Raw genomic sequence first — 18,553 nt, forward strand, 5'->3', positions numbered from 1 at the left:
TAAAAAAGGAAATATGAGTAAGAGAAATACTTTTTTGTTTTCTTTTAAGTCGTATGTGTTTGAAAAAAATAAGACTTAGTTGGCATTCTTAACATTTCTGTCATGAAGAATTTGGTTAGGAGATAATAATCATGGCCGCCTGCTTGAGACATGCGAGGTCTTTCACGGCATTACAGAACAAATCTTGCATTTTGGTGCAGTACCAGGTTAGACATGAACAGTATTGTAAAACTGAGGCCTTTTCTGGTCGATTTTCAATCGTCTGTTTGTCTTATATTGTTCAGGATGTGCATTATGGTGTTGTGCTTGCAAACTTTTTGATGTGCTGAAGAATGAAGGACAAATCTCTGTCGTCTGCAATGGATCGCAGGCTTACAAAACGGATCAAACACGCCAATAAGAGTGGACCCCCTACCCCCCACACGTACCCCTCTCTCTCTCTCTCTCTCTCTCTCTCTCTCTCTCTCTCTCTCTCTCTCTCTCTGTCTATCTCTCTCTGTTCAGAGATGCGGTACTTATATTATTATGTAGGCACACTGGGAGCAGGGTGGAAGAGAACTCCAAAGCACGGAGTAACGTTGAGGGCCCCAAACGGGGGGTATCATCACGATCACGGGAAGGGAAATTTTAGCTTTCACGATCACAGTTACCTTGATTTTTGTTTTCACGATCACAAACACCTTGACGAATAGAGGATCATTGAGTGATACAGCTGTGAAAAATGTACGTTGAAAATAACATGCTTTGCAATAATGCCCATCACGATCACGAAAACAAATCACGATCACGAGACTTGATTTTTTTGTCATCACGGATCACGGGCAAAGTCCCATCACGATCACAGAAATGGAAATTTCGGCAATCACGGTCACAGAAAGGTCAAAAAACGCCAATCACGATCACGATTTTAAACCCTTTGGGGCCCTCAACGTTGGTGTGCCGAATCCTCTGTTTGAAGTAAAACAATTCCTTGCACATCCATAGACTGCAAAAACAGACAATTTGTGTAGACGCATGGACAGACAGGAGATAATAATTAATACTTTGTTTCGGCACCTTAGCCTAGGCTGACCAGTGCTGGTCCGGCAGTACACTACTGCCTGAGTAAGACAATCTCATGCACACAAATAATATTTCTTCCACACCATAAAAACCCTTAGGTATAGGTAGTAGGGACAATGAGTAGGCCTCGCAGCCTTTTTACGTCCCCTCATTATATTCCACATGACATTTGGGTCTGTTAAATGCATGCTAATTTTGAAATTTTGTGACAAATAGTCACCCGTACCCATCACATTGATACAAACTGTCTTTCATTGTCTGTTCACTGTCAAGTCGGTTCTTGAACTGGTTAGTATTAGTAACCTTTTTAGTACTGTTAGACAGTGAATTCCAAATAGGTACAAATCTAGTATTACTAAATGAACATTTCTTCATGTTATTTTTTGTAAACTGGATGTATAATTTATCACCACTGTTTCTTGTGTTTTCGTACACGTTGTCAATAAAAACAAGTAAAATCTGTCAATATCATCCACTCCGTTCAGTATCTTACACGCCTGAATCAGATCTCCTCTCTTTCTTCTGTGTTTTACTGATGGCAGTTTTAATGTTCTTAAACGTTCACCGTAAGACAAATTCTTAAGGTCAGGGAGCAGAGCTTGGTAGCTCTTCTCTGTACGTTTTCAATCTGGATCGATTGACATTTTAGGTTAGGGTGCCAAATCATGTTCCCATATTCCTGAGGTCGTACTAGTCATTTAAAATGTTTTACAATTGTACAAATACATCCCGACTCAAATACATAAATGCTCTTTTATTTAATCCCGCAATCCTGTTGACTTGCTGATCATATTATAAATTGTGTACATTGAACTTTAAAGGCACAATGCGCCTCCCGTAAACCATCACAGATACTGTCAGGCTTTTACACACAGTACAAACACCCTTCCATTTGAACGCTCACCAAACGGGAACATCCTAGGTGCCCGACGTAAAGAGCGAGCAATTTTCAAAGAATTAATTTTGCGGATTGTCTCAGAGACAATCGGACCGTGGTGCGTTTTGGCGCGCGCTTGACCTAACTTTTAAAATCTAAATAATAAATTGACAGCTTGTTACACAAACATTCTTAAATCATAAAAGAATTCTTTTTTCATCAAGACAAGATCAGTACAATTCGAAGTTTTGAAAGTTTGAAAAAAAAACGCCCGGAAGCAGGGTCACACAAGGTCGTGGTTCTCGTAGCAGACGACGGTTTATGCCTATCGCCAGTTCCTCTGAACAGTCAAAAGCCATCGCGAGAGTTCTTGTGAACCACAGCCGTTTGTTTCGTGCATAGTCAGAGATACATAATAACGTGCTATTGCAGATATAATAAGCTCACAGCGGGTCGCATTCAAATTACTAACTGACGACTGCATTGTGAAAAAGGGAAACTGGATCACACGGGTTCACGATGGCTCAGGGATAAGATAAACCACGCAAAAATAAATTCTTTGAAAATTGCTCGCTCTTTACAGAGGGCACCTAGGATGTTCTCAATTGGTGAGTGTTTAAATGAAAGGATGGTTGTACTGTGTGTAAAAGCCTGACAGTATTTGTGATGGTTTACGGGAGCTTCCTGTGCCTTTAACTGACCCTAACCTTAACCCTAACCCTAACCTTAACCCTAACCCTAAGTCATGGTTAGGTTTCTTTTTACCAATGTGCATGACGTGACATTTAGAAGCGTTAGAAGCCCATTGAGTGTTGTTTTCGGCTTCAGCAATCATTGTGTAAATTGAGTGCAATCTCACTTTTTGCTGATGTTCAGTTATGTCGCTTATTCATTTATTTATTTATTTTATCTGCATTATGTAAATATATATTTAAATTCCAGACTCAAACCACTTGAATCTGGAAAAAACAAAATGTTAAGAATATGAGCCTATAGAAACTTTGTGAAATATATCTATCAGTTGGTTCTGGAAATTTTCAGGGAAAAGTAAGACAGATACCATTGGGCCACAGACTTCTCTCAAGTCTTGTTCGCTGCAATGTTTCCGGCAAGCAAAGACATTGTTTTGTTGGATTTACAACAGTCAGACCCATTCGATGGGGCAGCTCAGAATCAACAACAAGAACAGCCTCTGCTATCATCGATGCTGCCAGTGATAAGGTGAGAGAAAGAGACAGTGTTTACATGCCTGTGTGTGTGTGTGTGTGTGTGTGTGTGTGTGTGTGTGTGTGTGTGTGTGTGTGTGTGTGTGTGTGTGTGTGTGTGTGTGAATGTGTGAATGTGCATGTAGGTGTGTTCGTTAGCATGGCATTGGCATCCTATGTGAAAAGATGCCAGCCTTTACATGTTAACGCATTTTTTAATCAAATTAATGTGTAGAAATGTTATGCCTGGGTTTGCAAACTTTTCAGCAGGTTCCCAATAGTATATGCCTCTTCGTCATCTTTTTCCTGATTAAATCATTCCTTGAAGTTAAATGTGTCAGTATAGAGAAAAGTCTTTATTTGTCGTGCATGAAAAACACTATTGCAATTAAGAACACTATCAAATTTTTATTTTTTATTTATCTTTCAGGCAATCCCTACAGACTATATTCCACCACCGCCACCCGTACCAGACCAGACAGATGCCCTGCCTGAACTTTTGAATGCTCTGGGAGAACCACATCTGAGCACTATGGGTCTGGGGGGCTGGACACCCAGTGGTCTGGTACAGCAAGCGCTTGATGCAATGCACGCGTCGCTTGGCTTGCCGTGGTGGGAAGCCATCATAATAGGTAGGATTTTGTGTGTGTGTGTGTGTACAAAGTGTGTATTTTTATTCAGTTGTGGACTCTTCTTCATGTTTCATTATGAGGAGAGAAGGAGAGAAGAGGGTCTGTGTATACATCTGTTTGCTTATATAAGATGTAAATCTCTCTCTCTTTTATTTTTTATTTTACTTTCTTTTTTCAATCTCATTTGGGTGAAATATTATCATTTTCAGGGACGATTTGTATAAGGTTGATGATGTTCCCACTGGTGATCAAGTCTCAGCGTAACGTCGCTCACATGCACAACCACATGCCCACCATGACCAGGCTTCAGGAGAAGTTCACGCTGGCAAGACAGAGCGGAAATGCTGTCGAAGGTGAGATTAGGATTGATTGTTGATACAGTGGATGCCGCTTAATAAAACCACGGTTAATAGAGCCAGCCGCTTATAAAAGCCGATTTCAGACGGTCCGGATTTATTACTATATCTTATGCATTAGAAAAAGCCGGTCAATAAACCCAACCCGCCGCTTATTAAAGCCAGTTTTCTCAGAGAAATCACGTAGTTTGTGACTAAAACTTTATCTTGTTCTTGTAATCGCTGAAGTCATAGGCCTATTTATGTCCACGCTCACGCGTATCACGGAGTAACCGAGTTCAGAAAAGAATGTCAGTCAATAAAAACCGCACGTGTTGAGTTCATAAATTGTGTAGCTTTGATCGCGTGTTGTGTTCATGACTAAATTAAATCAGTTTACTGTTTTCTATCGGATTGGCAACAAGAGGGATTGAATCAAACATGCCGAAAAGAAAACGCCAGGATTTGACAACAGACGAGAAACTGGAAATTTACAAGAAATTTAAAGATCTTCCTGCATGCAGCTTGTAAATGACGAAAGAAAGTGACTGAGTGACGTAAACAAAAGAGAAGATTTTTTTTTCTTTCAAAAATGACGTATTCCTGGACCGCCGGTTAATAAATCCGCCGCTTATTAAAGCCATTTTTTGTCGGTCCAGAAGTGGCTTTATTAAGCGGCGACCACTGTATAACTATGTACGCTTTTGTTGCTGTTTTGACCTGATAGTGATAAATGTAGTTTTGAATTTGAAGGAATGGGAGCCAGATTGCGAAAGCCAAACAACTTTAATTTTTTGAAAACAGTGGCAACTGCGATGTGAGGCCCCGCCAATTAGAGGACACCACAAAGTAAAGAAAACCCTCTGTTGTCGCTTTGTCTACTATGCTGACCAACATATACCTTGTGGCAGGACAACTGCAATGTGGGGGCACTCGTTTGCCTGGAACCAAGCTTGTCCTTTCATTGCACGTTCCACTGTACTGCAAAAACAAGTCTGACTGCACTCACACACTTGTACTCGGTACCATCATTACCACAAGAGTGGAGGAAAAGTGGGAGGGATACTCAGTCTTGTGTCTGCACTCACGCACGCACGCACGCACACACACACACACACACACTCACACACACACACACACACACACACACTCACACACACTCACACTCACACACTCACACACAAACAAAATCACACTCACACTTACCCTATCTCTGTCTGTCTGTCTCTCTCTCTCTCCAGATCTCAATCATCCAGCAGACTAACAAAGTTCTTTTTCATTATCAAAAGAAAGTGAATGATGACAGGCTGATTTTCTGCATTTATGTATGTTATGTTATAAATGTATGAATTAAAAATCAACTTTTCTGTTGATAGCTGCCAAGGCAGGGCATGAACTAATGGAGTTCATGAAGCGCAACGATATCAAGCCCTTCAGGAACTTCTTGGTTCCGCTGGCACAGGTGAGACATTTTCACAAGAGTTCTTCTTCTCTTCTTCTTTGTTCATGGTCTGAAACTCTCACGGCTTTTACCTGTATGGCTGTTTTTACCCCTCAATTTAGGCAGCCATACGCCGCTTTTGGGGGATGCATGCTTGGTATTTTTGTGTTTCCATAACCCACCGGACTCTCACATGGATGGCTCTTTTTCGTGCGCTCTTGGTCTTGTGCTTGCGTGTGCACACCAAGGGGGATAAGGCAATAGGAGATCTGCACAGAAGTTGACCTGGGAGTGGGAGATCAGAAAAATCTTAACCCTTAACCCACCAGGCACAGCCGGGATTCGAACCCACGACCTTCCGCTTGGGAGGCTGGCATCTTATCCACTAGGCCATTGCGCCCGTCACAAGAGTTGATATGCCAACCATGATACCAACTATTTAAATTAGAGTAACATGTTGCATGTTCTTGGAATGGATTCAGGAAAACAAATTGTGATGCACAAAATGTAAACAGGTGATGTAGATGTTATTTCAGTCCATTACATTAAGTCATGTAATTGTAATAGCTTGGTTACATAAGCACACAGTATCTTTGTTTCTAACCTGGTCATCAGAACTTATTTTGCTTATAAAAGTTGTAAGGTTAAATGAAAAGAATTTTTAAGACACAGATGACAGCTGCAATTTCAGATTTATGTGACTGATTTCTCTCTTGCATTTGATTGCAGATGCCAGTGTTTATTTCTGTGTTCGTGGGACTGCGTCAGATGGCCAACTTGCCTGTTGAGAGCATGAAGACAGGTGGAATTTTCTGGTTCACTGACCTGACGTTACCCGATACGTTCTACGCTATGCCTCTGATGACCATGGTCACCTTTATGCTTACCATTGAGGTTAGCTCATAAGTTAGAACTAGGGTTATGATGAATATGAAAAAAATAAAGCACTGAAAAGTAAAACAAAACAGAAATTGATAAAAGATGATGTAGATTTAACTACGTGAGTGTTTCATTCTAAAGCCTTGGTTGCAATGGGAAGGAGTCTTGGATATGTGATTAAGGCACTGTAAAAAACATTCAAGTTCACCAATCCCAAGTAAAGCAATAAACAGCAACACTTGAGTTTTGCTTTTTTTGTGCAGGTGTTACTCAAGCTATTAGGTAGTCTTTTGATGTGAACTTTGGGATTTAATCTTGTGATGACAGGGATTTTACAAGAAGTTAGATGCAGAAAACAAGTGCAAGTGCCTTGCTAAACATTGGGAGCGAACCAGTGATTGGTACATTGGAATGCTCCCTTTAAGACCCTTGATTTATGACTTCCCAATTTTTTAGATCCTGTTTTCTCAGATTTGTTGTTTTTACAGTGTGTAAATTGACCCCCATTTTAAGACTCCCTTCTCTTTAAAGACCTGTGTTGTATTTTGGTGGTTTTAACAGGGTAGTTCCAATGTACATGAGGTGCAGTGGTAAGCATGGGTTCAATTTAACCACTCGGCCAAGTCTCAGCCATGCCAAGTCTTTATTTCTGTCTCTGTTTCAGGTTGGAGTGGACGGAGTGAAGGCAGGAACCATGAACCACAACATGAAGTGGTTCATGAGAGCCATGCCTCTGATCATGATGCCACTCATCTCAAACTTCCCAGCAGTAAGTCAGCAGTAGTATTTGGCTTTTCCTTGCTAAGCTACGCTATGCACCCAATGTCAATAAGAAGCGACCAGTAGATTTTGAAAAGTTCCAACAAATAATGTGTGTCTTTTTTGTTTAATATTTGTGTTTTTGTGTAGCTTAATCGTTCATCAACATAGAATAATGGGTGCCCGTTGTGATTTAGAAAAGGCTTTTTAGGCATACTATATTTGTGTGTATTTTAGCTAAATGACGGTAACGTATAGGACGGGTGCTTGCATTTTACCTCACGACAGAACCAGGAGTCACTGGACGGCCTTGCCAATATTCTTTTTCTTTGGGCGAAAATCATATCGCAAGTTGAAACATTTATTTTTTCTCTTTTGCTAGAAAAAGCCGGTAACATAGATGACGGTTATGGAACCCCCAAGACTTTTTTGTTCTCTTAGTTGCCTCTTTGTTAGACTCAGACGCACCTCAATAGTAAGCAAAGCCCTGAACATAAATCAAATCTTTAGAAAGTTGTTTTTAGGGATATTCGTGTGTAAAAGAGCCCCAAAAATGGGATCAAATTATATTCCCTAAAGATGTTACTGCTTTCATGCCTATTTTCTGGGACATTTACTTTTAGCCATGGTGTCGACGAACAAGGACTTCCTCCTGCACAAAAATTACAGCAGCAACAGCACTGATGTTCGTGTCATTTAAAATGTGCATTTGATCAGAAAGAGCTTGTCTATATTTCTAAAATAAATTTGTGTTCTTTAAAGGTACGCCCGGACAGTAACAGAGTTTACGTTTTTTGGCAGTATTTGTAATTCACATGGTTTGATGTGCCGGAGTTAGCTCACGGCTGACCATAACAGAGGTGAGAAAAGTTTAACTTTTACATCTTTTTGTATTAGCTGCAGGACGCCCGGACAACGTTTGTTTGTTTGTTCTAATCATGATTTAGCACAGAAGCAGCTGCAGTTGCACAGACAAAAGTGTTGAAAACTGTTGCCATTTTGACATTGGTCATTGGCTTAGATCAGGGTTTTTTTCTGTTTGACTTCAGGCTATGCTTTGCTACTGGTTCACTTCCAACGCCTTTTCCCTGGTGCAAGTGCTGTTTCTGAAGATCCCAGCTGTGCGATCCTTCTTCAAGATTCAGCCCATGGTAACGCACCCTGCGTCTGTCCTTCCCAAGAAGAAGGGCTTTCTGGAAGGTTTCAAAGACTGTGAGTTGAACAACAATGAAATGATTGGTTTTAGTTTTATGTTATTTATTTTGAAGACTAAGAGTGGTTCATTTATTTTATGCTTTATATTTTATGTCTGTCATGTGCTGCAAAGATTTTGCATCCTGCCACTTTTAAAGAGGCAACGTCTGAAGCGAAGTGATCACCCAGTTTGTCTGTTGTGTATCTTGTTTGTTTACTTCAAAACTTGATAGATCGAGGTTCTAGTGGAGGTTTCCTTTTGTCTATAATTAAATATTCTATAACCTTACCTTTTGTGTTTTTTTATTCTTAAATGTAAACAAGAGAAGAAGAAAAAGTTCAGTAACCTGTGCATTACAAGCAATGTGTGTTGGTTACATTCAAGGAAACACTAAAGATTGTTCATGTGTCTTTCATCCTTTTTGTTTTCACGATGTGTTTGCCTTGCCACATCTTTCTTTGTGTACTTGCTTTCATATTGTATGCAACATTTTGGACTGTGTTAAACTATGTTGACAGCCATGTCGAATGCCAAGCTGGCCCAGAGGATGGAGGAGAGACAGCGAGTGGACGCGTTGAATTTTCGAAAAGCAGGACAGGGACCCATCCAGAAAACCTACTCCTTCGACCCAACCAAGGTTCCTACCTCTGGCTCCAGTAAACCCCCAGTTTCTGCTAAGCCCAAGTCATAGCTTTAGCTTTAGCTATCAGCTTGGCAACATGGTGTGGGTGTGAAAGTTGAAACGTGTGTTGAATGGTGACAGATCTTAGTAAAGGCAGAGATGTGAAAGACTTGTTTTGTTTGTGTCTAGAAGTTGTGGCAGCGAAGAGGACTTATATTGCTGTGATGTTTTGTGTACAGAAGCTCGGTTGGAAAAGAACACTGTTTTGTTGCACTGGCTTTCGCCTTTGGTTGAGAAGTTCAATGCAACTATCTCCCGGGCCGCGGCAGGATGATTGTGGCTTTTTTCCCAGCAACATAGGACATATGGCTATCTCACATTGTTAGTGAGGAAGAAAGAAACTTCCACAATAGACTTCAGGGCCTTATTGCTAGGTTCTCAAGGAGTAAATTGCAGATATATGTATCATGTTCATGAAACTAAATGATTTAGTTTGAATGCAGAAAAGGAAAGTTGCTTGTTAATGTTTAATTTTGAGGGAAAATATTTTGCTGGAGTATGTCAATAATAAGGATACTTCCTTCTTGTGTGTTTGACCAGATGTGACCACACTTTTACAGGGGGAAAGAGCATCATTCTATTAGGACACAAACCAAAACCCCCCGCGGGTTTGGGGGAAGAATTTACCCGATGCTCCCCAGCATGTCGTAAGAGGCGACTAACGGATTCTGTTTCTCTTTTTACCCTTGTTAAGTGTTTCTTGTATAGAATATAGTCAATGGTTGTAAAGATTTTAGTCAAGCAGTATGTAAGAAATGTTAAGTCCTTTGTACTGGAAACTTGCATTCTCCCAGTAAGGTAATACATTGTACTACGTTGCAAGCCCCTGGAGCAAATTTTTGATTAGTGCTTTTGTGAACAAGAAACAATTGAAAAGTGGCTCTATTCCATCTCCCCCCTTTCCCCGTCGCGATATAACCTTCGTGGTTGAAAACGACACCAAATAAAGAAACACAATCCAAAACTCAACAGCCTGGTTGCATCCTGTGCAGGAAGGAATTCGGGTTTTATTTTTACTGAATTAATTTCCCAGATTGACATAACTATTAATGAAAAATTGATCTAGCACAAATCTCTCTCCGCTTAAAAAGCAGCCAGGCTTTTGGATTTTTGGTTTGCGTGCCATTGGAAGTATTCCTTTATCCCAGGTAATGCCAGATCCATGTCGATATGTACAAGATGAAGGATGGTGCCCATAAACCCAGCTGGTTATTTTGCAATGACAAAAACCCGATTTTCCCCTTCATTGTTTTGTTTAGATTTGTAAATAAATGCTATGTTTTATTTTATTTTATGCGTCTTGTCCACTTACATCATGGAATGGATTGTGAGCATGTTGGTGCGTGTTTTGAAGAAAAAGTTGCAAAGAATCAGATTTTTTGTAACAAGTGAAAATGGAACTTATTAATCGAGTGCAATATCAGCCGTGTACAATACAACTGTTAATGTTTCTCAAGTACACGCAAGATCCATACCAATCGCACACATTTTTGTATAACACACTATCACAAACAGCAAAATCCACTTTGTTTCATATTTTTTTTATTGCCTCTGAAGTCTTCATTCAATACAAACTTTCAGGAATATCAAAAGATGTTGCTGCCACAAACATCACATCAGCTTCTGCATATAAAAAATACAACCCTGATGCACTCACACAACTGAGTCTTGAACATTTCATGAACACAAGATGAAGCAAATATATTTTACTTTATACTAACTTGCGACAATGTCAATGAGCTTCATTCACTCAAGCTTAGACTCTTTACCATGCATCCACAACAGTTATGCAACAGTGCAATGAGGAGACGACTACAGTGAAACAGATATTCACTCAAAACAAAAACAGATATTCACTCAAAACAAAAACAGATCTCGTAGAGAAGATTCGCAATTTCGTTTCTCTCATGCAGATGTGTACATATACGGGGAACAATGTTTGAGTTGTGAGATCTGGGATAAGAATACAAATAATGTTCAATGCAGACAAACAAGGGGTGAAATGAAAGAAGCCCGCTACACAGCAGGAACGGAGCCATGGACCATTAAAACAGTCGCTGATCGCTTCACTGATGTTGGTTGGTTTTTGTCCTAAGTGGTTTAATAGCGGTAGTGGTCAGGCTTGAATGGTCCACTGGCAGGGATGCCCAGATACTTGGCCTGGTCATCTTCCAGTTTGGTCAGCTTCACGCCCAGATGAGACAAGTGCAAGGCAGCCACCTCTTCGTCAAGCTGTAAACAGAACAACAATCAACATATAGAACTGCACTTCAAAGATTAATCTCTGTCTGGTTACCCAAAAGAAAATCATGCCCTCGTACTATGTGACACTGTGTCGCCAAGTACAATATTTAAATCGAGGCAAATGGACTGCAGTGAAAAGATGAAAGTACAGTTCTCTTTTCAAAATAATGAATTCTTTTGAAAAACATATCTCCCAATATTCCTTGTTTGACCCAAGCCACAGACACAAACTTTTGTTTTGACTGTTACAGTAACGTATTAGTTTTGCACAGAGGACTTCCATGCTATTCTAAGGGGTTCTCCAAACTGCATGTATTACCTATGTCATAAAATGTGCAAGTCTACTTAATCTTTAGGAACAGAAATCATGCAACTTCTCATTTTCCTCACCTTCTTGGGCAGTACATGGACGCCCAGCTTGTAGTTTTGCTGCTTGGTCCACAGCTCAATCTGAGCCAGCACCTGATTGGTGAAGGAGTTGCTCATCACAAAGCTGGGGTGGCCGTGAGCACAGCCAAGGTTAACCAGACGACCTTCAGCCAGAACGATCAAGTGACGGCCGCTCTTCATTGTGTAGCGATCAACCTGAACATTGAAGACCGTGTGTTTCAGAATTGGTATTTAAGAGGATGCATACCAATGGGTCTCAATGAGGCTTTAGGAAGAAAATACAACAAGACTGCAAAATCTGGAGAGAAAAAACCCACCTTTTGAACTGTACGTTTTACGCCGATTATTCTTCAACACCCAAAAGCTACACAAAATTGATGAAATCACACATTCGCCAAATACCAAATTTAAACACTGCAAATATACGCATTTTACATACCATGTAACAAAGCTAGCAAACTTCCTATCTGTTCACTTGACAATCGTGTTTGCAAAAGCTCACCTGTGGCTGGACGACCTCCTTTTTGGTGCAGTTAGCATTGAGCCAGGCGATGTCGATTTCACAGTCGAAGTGGCCAATGTTGCAAACAATGGTGTCCTCCAGCATCTTCTCGAAGTGATGAGGTCGCAGAATAGCTTTGCAACCCGTTGCCGTCACGTATATTCTCGCCTCAGCCAGTGTGTCGTCGATCGTGGTCACCTCGTAACCTGAAACGATGGATACAGGCTGTGAACATTTCTGTCAGAGCAGGGAGGCCTTCTTTGGATTGCACACTTATATGCTGCTAGTGGATCATTCTTTTTTCTTCTAGGTTACATCTGTCAAAGTGTTTCAGGCACACTTCTCCACACACAAAAAATACAAATGAATTTTTAAATATGTATACATAGTGTTTACAGCATTTAAATTCTGCAACATTCAAATGCAAAGGCCAGTCTTGTTACAAACAGGACTTTACACCACCACTCATCTCCCATTGTTTTATGAGTTTATCTCAGAGCGAGGAGCTCAACACCCAAGTGTTTGCTAGACTGTCAGGAAGACACTAAGAGAAGCACATAGTGTCTATTACCTTCCATGGCAGCCTGCAGAGCGTTGATGGGATCCACCTCTGTGATGATGACGCGAGCGCCGAAAGCCCTGAGAGCTTGAGCGCAACCTTTGCCCACATCACCGTAGCCAGCAACTACAGCTACTTTGCCTGCCAACATCACGTCTGTGGCACGCTTGATGCCATCAACCAGAGACTCACGGCAGCCATACAAGTTGTCAAACTTGCTCTGGAAACAGAAGATACAAACGATCCGAAATTGTTATCACTGTCAGTGAGTCGAGTTAGATTTCAGTACACCGCATGACTAAGCACATTTTAATCCTATTCCGGAAATTACCACTGAACGCATCACAGCTACTTGCTTGTATTTTAGAAATGAAAGCAGTGTCCGACTCATTTTCTGCATCACCTTTCTGATCTGATAAGAAACTGAAGAGTTTAGCAGCTACTGTCAGTAGAGATACACCCGGATCCTTCAAACCGGATGCATTCAGGAGAATCTAACAGAAATCATGTGTAATGACTTACAGGAAAAGGCAACAACATCAAGCATGACAAGCCAAACAGAAAAGTTTTTTTTTGGCAGACAATAGCCGAGCAACCTACCTTTGTGACTGAATCGTTGACATTGATGGCGGGGACTTTGAGCTTGCCATCAGCCATCATGCGATACAAGTTGTGCACACCTGTCGTGGTTTCCTCGGACAGACCCTTAATACCTGCCAGGTACTGGGGGTATTTCTCGTGCACCAGGTTGGTCAGATCACCACCGTCGTCCAGGATCATGTTGAGAGGCTGGCCATCGGCGAACACAAGCGTCTGGAGCACAGTAGAAACAATGGAAACGTTAGTGTTATGGCTTCAAAATAAAGCTGACAATTCTTCAGGCACAGAGAACTGTGCATAACAAGAACAAACAAAAACCAAGAAACTGCAATCATGTGATTTATAAGCTAAGAATGTTATTTCGTTAAAATATAGCGAAGCTAACAGCAACAAAAATATTGCATAACATAAAACACACACCTGGTCAATGCACCAGACGTATTCCTCATCAGTCTCTCCCTTCCAGGCGTAGACTGGCACCCCTGTCTTAGCAATGGCAGCAGCTGCGTGGTCTTGTGTGGAGAAAATGTTGCAGCTGGACCATTGAACCTGTGCAAACATAAAAATATCATTTTGTAGAATTTGAAATAAAACCAGCAATACTCAGTTATTATGAGTTATTTCTAATATGCTGACTGTTAGCAAATAACAGACATGTCGAGAAAAAAGATATCAAGCATGAGCCTTTTAGGCGAATGCTGATATCGTTTGTGAGACTGTCTGTTATCATTTGCTAAGAGTCAGCATATTAGAACTAACGGTTTTATTACCGTTTAATTCGACCAAAAGAAATTTCGAAGCGACCCCGCGAATTAGACAGAACAGCCGCAATGGGAACTTCCTTAGAATGCCTGTCAGTCAAAGAATTCTCGTGACCTGATCAGCCAATCAGATTAACACACCTAACGTGATGAATATTCACAGGTCAAATGCGTTTGACACACAACAATCTCACAAGATAAACATGTTGAACATGCGTTTCTGTTGCTTCGCTTTTTCTTGTTGAACTTGCAACGTAGTACAATGTATTACCTTACTGGGAGAATATGCAAGTTTCCAGTACAAAGGACTTAACATTTCTTACATACTGCTTGACTGACTAAAATCTTTACAAACATTGACTATATTCTATACAAGAAACACTTAACAAGGGTAAAAAGAGAAACAGAATCCGTTAGTTGCCTCTTAAGACATGCTGGGGAGCATCGGGTAAATTCTTCCCCCTAACCTGCGGGGGGGTAGGGAGTCTTACAAATGTTGGTCGATTTACCGAGGTTATGACCAGAAAAAAAAGAGAAAAAAGTAGGGTCTAGAAGGGGTGTGTGTGTTAAATTGGAGGGTCTTAAAAGGAAGGTTCCACAGTTGTCTATCCCAGCATGATTAACAGAAGGTGAGAAGTGCACAACTACAGAAATAAATCAACAAGTATACAAAAACCTTTCAAAATCTACATAAAAAACAAAAAGTGACATTTCCTACACAATATTCAATCATAAATTAATACTGTCAACTCCAGAAAACAGACTTTTTTTCTTAACCCTCTTGTATCTACCCTTTCCCCAGCATTTTTTCCCTGACATACTTGCATTTTTCATAACAGCACCCGGAACATTAAACGACCAGCTAAACTAAAACAGAGCAAAACTGTTGGCGTAACTCTACCTCAGCGCCGAGCTCTGTAAGAGTTTCAATGAGAACAGCAGTCTGAACAGTCATGTGAAGGCAGCCAGTGATGCGAGCGCCCTTCAGGGGTTTCTTGGGCCCGTACACCTTTCGCATCATCATGAGACCAGGCATCTCATTTTGGGCGATCTCGATGGCTTTGCGGCCACTCTCAGCCAGGTTGATGTCGGCTGAAAAAGTAAAGGTATAAGCCTGAAGAGAGCACTCATGACGGTACACAATTAGCTCCACAGCTGCAAGATGAACTTGACACACATTCTTCAAAAAGTGCTCAATCATGTACATAAAGATAAACGCACCTTGTAATTGTTGCTTTTGAATGCAAAGCATGTTCAGAAGTTCTATCCCCCACCCATACCTCTTTTGTATATAAGAAATAGTTCTAGTTCCCCTTCTTTTTAATATTTATTTTTATTTTATGAGTGTGACTGTGCTGTTGCATACTGAATCTAAAACAGGCTTAGACTACACCAAACTGTTACTTTACCTCAATGATTGTACTCCACCTTGTGTGGTGGTGGGGGGGGGGGGGGGGGGGGGCAAGAGGGGGATGGCCCCCTTCAAACATCCCCACCACCACCTCTTCATCCCCCAGCCCAATAACCTCTCCCTAACTCTTGTCTAATGGGTGACAACTGGGCAAGGAAGCAGTCCAACCATGACATTTTCTGTCATGAAAGTCAGCTGTTCAATCTTCTGTAGTCAGGACAAACTTCACTTCTGCCTAAAGATATAAATTCCCATGTGCTTACTGTTGTGTTAGTCTGCATTATAACAAATTATGCAATGAGTGGTTTAATCTTATCTCAGTTCAACAAGTGAAAATCTAGGTCAAGCAAATAGGATGAGGGGTTCAAGGCATAATGGGTACTGTAACATCTTCCTGCTGACACACAAACATTAGACCCAGATAGCATGCCCATGCAGGGCTCAGGTTTCTATCTTTCATACCCAGATTCTCAAAATGCCCACTCTTCTTCCAAGAAGTTGTGCATGGAAAATAAAACCACACATGCGATTGCTGCCTGTGCTATCAGGGGTGGGACTCTCTTGTGATGAAAAAAGAGGAAATCCCTTTTTTGTAGGGGGGTTCGGGGGCATGCTCCCGACTTTTTTTTTTTTACAGGGTGACACGAAAAAAACAGATCCCACCAAAAGTTTAATATTTTCTGAAATAATCAGCCGATTCTTTTATTTTTTCAGGTGAGCCAAGCTGAAATGATGTTCTAACAGCCCACCAAGTTTGAGCTTCAAGATGTCATGGACAACGGAGCATAAGACATTTATAGTCGAGGCCTATTTTCGCCGGCGAACAGATTTGCTCGGGCTGCGCACAACAGACTCTCTGACTGAATCAATATTCCTCGGTGTCCTTGCTGATTTAGGTCGACCAGAGTGGGATCCCCTGTTAGGGTTTTTACTATTGAGGTTATTGACAGTCCCATGGTCTCTGAACTTATCCCTCCATCCATAGATAACTGATTTAACAGGAAAGTCTCTACGTCCAAACTGTCTTTTGAATTCCAGTTGAGCAGCGTGGATAGAATTCGACCGAAAATAGGCCTCGACTATAAATGTCTTATGCTCCGTTGTCCATGACATCTTGAAGCTCAAACTTGGTGGGCTGTTAGAACATCATTTCAGCTTGGCTCACCTGAAAAAATAAAAGAATCGGCTGATTATTTCAGAAAATATTAAACTTTTGGTGGGATCTGTTTTTTTCGTGTCACCCTGTAAATGGTACATTAAAATCTGTGCAATCTGGTGCATTCTGAGACTAAAATTCAACTTGTTTGGATCGGTTAAAAAATACATTTTCCACACTCCCCACCCCCCCCCCCCCCCAAAAAAAAAACCCCACACTTTCACACAACCATAGTAACACTAACATTGTAATGGTGCATACTTACGTAATGAACCATGTATCCATAATCCAATACTGGCAATAGTATGATCCAAGTGACGCCCCAATGCATTAAAGCTCAAAATTACTATTAGTTATCAGGAGTTTTCACTGTATTTCAGTCAGCACAATTTAACTCTCAAGCCTCCAGTGTTCTGTTCCATCTTCACTTCTCTCCATATCATTCAGTCAACAAGTTATACATACTGCGATGAAATGGGACGTGGAAAAATAGATTACTCCAGCGGAATTCGTAAGTTGTGTCCACGGAAATCCGCAGATTCGCGGAAAAGTCCCACCCCTGGCTAGCAAGGAACAATTAATATTAAACCTCTGAAATGAGATTTTGACATTTTCAGAGGCATGGACAGACCTCAGTCAAATTCTGCTCTTGAAACTGTTGCATGGTAACCTGCTACATGACAAGTATCATATGCATAAGACAATATGAGACTGAAATTATCGAGTTAAGACAAAACTGACAAGCACGCCTTTTTATTCTATGAAAAATAGGTTATCTAACACTAACAGCAGCTGTGCACATTTTCTGAGGTTTTTTTTAAAGACCATACCGTTATGCCTACTTTATAAGTTCTTTTGTTTGGCTGACCTCAATCAAGCGGACGATTCCACATTTCATCAAGATACACTGAGTTTGACTGACGTGCCTGCTTAAAAAAAATGACGAACGATCGACAGCATGAGCATACGTATGTACTGTGACTACAATTTTTATGAACAGTGTAGCAACCCTCTCCCGTAAAGCTTCATTTTTCTCCACAACCTACAACAGACACTGTCGATGCGCCGAAAATGAACTATCAAGAACGGGAAGCATGACCATGTGCAAAGTGTCGTCTGCAATTCCCAAAGAGAACATGCACATTCCTATTTGGTTCAAAATTGGGTTTGCATCTGTGCTCAAAAATACCCCATGACAGGCGCAGAAAGTACTTCCAAAACCTTTTTTTATGTAACGACGAAAATAAAAGATTAAAGTGATTATACATTCATCTTTATCCACAGTACTTCTCGTTATATTTGGTCAGGCGGCGCCGATTGAGAATAGGCCTATGTATATATGCTCACCAAGTGATGACCAAAGCAAAATGCTATTCTCGATCAGAAACAAACAGTTAGCTGACAGATCGATTACTTACCGACTTTGTACGTTGGCTTGGACATGGTGACAGTATTTGAAGTGTACTTGCACGCTTCTGCCTTCTGTTCACTGATGTGCTAGCGGGCTATGAAAGAGATCGACACTTGCGTTCTCGCCGGTTTTATACTCACTCCCCGGCCTTGAACTCAAAGACACATGCTACCTTGAACTAGCTTACCTAAAAATACTCTGCGTCAAACAGCCAATGAGCAGAGGAGACAAGGTCACTTCCACCGGTGTTGCTTCGTATGTATGTCGCCATACTAGCGCCACAAAGGATAATTGCAATGAATATCACTGTGATATTTTTTAATTATTACTGATATTTGCAAACAACGCACAAACTGAGAAACAACGTGGGTTTTTTTCTACACAAAATATCATGTCAAAATAGCAATATAGATACTATTGTGTTTTCAGAGCAACAATAGGGCACAATATTT

The 18,553-nt window shown here is 40.9% G+C and overlaps 2 protein-coding genes across 2 annotated transcripts; one reads left to right on the forward strand and one right to left on the reverse strand.

The window, feature by feature from the left end:
* Positions 1–55: 55 nt before the first annotated feature.
* LOC138968186 (mitochondrial inner membrane protein OXA1L-like) lies at positions 56–10,356 on the forward strand. The gene is made up of 9 exons (XM_070340740.1): positions 56–206; positions 2,981–3,160; positions 3,575–3,776; positions 3,986–4,129; positions 5,488–5,573; positions 6,282–6,446; positions 7,096–7,200; positions 8,240–8,402; positions 8,904–10,356. Exons 1-9 carry the CDS (start codon positions 132–134, stop codon positions 9,074–9,076), a joined length of 1,293 nt encoding a protein of 430 aa, XP_070196841.1. The 5' UTR covers positions 56–131; the 3' UTR covers positions 9,077–10,356.
* A 236-nt stretch (positions 10,357–10,592) lies between these two features.
* LOC138968174 (adenosylhomocysteinase-like) lies at positions 10,593–18,261 on the reverse strand. The gene is made up of 8 exons (XM_070340732.1): positions 18,109–18,261; positions 15,025–15,215; positions 13,783–13,911; positions 13,363–13,575; positions 12,775–12,982; positions 12,204–12,409; positions 11,702–11,896; positions 10,593–11,299 (listed from the first exon to the last, which is right to left on the reverse strand). Exons 1-8 carry the CDS (start codon positions 18,131–18,133, stop codon positions 11,168–11,170), a joined length of 1,299 nt encoding a protein of 432 aa, XP_070196833.1. The 5' UTR covers positions 18,134–18,261; the 3' UTR covers positions 10,593–11,167.
* Between the last annotated feature and the right edge of the window lie 292 nt (positions 18,262–18,553).

This window comes from Littorina saxatilis, linkage group LG1 (assembly GCF_037325665.1).
Source record: "Littorina saxatilis isolate snail1 linkage group LG1, US_GU_Lsax_2.0, whole genome shotgun sequence".
Lineage (NCBI taxonomy): Eukaryota > Metazoa > Mollusca > Gastropoda > Littorinimorpha > Littorinidae > Littorina > Littorina saxatilis.

What these genes read in the sequence shown, in the direction of transcription:
- LOC138968186 (XM_070340740.1), top strand. Translation starts at nt 132, where the DNA reads ATGGCCGCCTGCTTGAGACATGCGAGGTCTTTCACGGCATTACAGAAC. An exon ending in GTGGGAAGCCATCATAATAG is followed by an intron (nt 3,777 to 3,985) that starts GTAGGATTTTGT and finishes TATCATTTTCAG; the next exon opens with GGACGATTTGTATAAGGTTG. An exon ending in TCATCTCAAACTTCCCAGCA is followed by an intron (nt 7,201 to 8,239) that starts GTAAGTCAGCAG and finishes GTTTGACTTCAG; the next exon opens with GCTATGCTTTGCTACTGGTT.
- LOC138968174 (XM_070340732.1), bottom strand. Translation starts at nt 18,133, where the DNA reads ATGTCCAAGCCAACGTACAAAGTCG. An exon ending in CAAGCCAACGTACAAAGTCG is followed by an intron (nt 15,216 to 18,108) that starts GTAAGTAATCGA and finishes TTACTTTTTCAG; the next exon opens with CCGACATCAACCTGGCTGAG. An exon ending in TCAACGATTCAGTCACAAAG is followed by an intron (nt 12,983 to 13,362) that starts GTAGGTTGCTCG and finishes TTCTGTTTCCAG; the next exon opens with AGCAAGTTTGACAACTTGTA.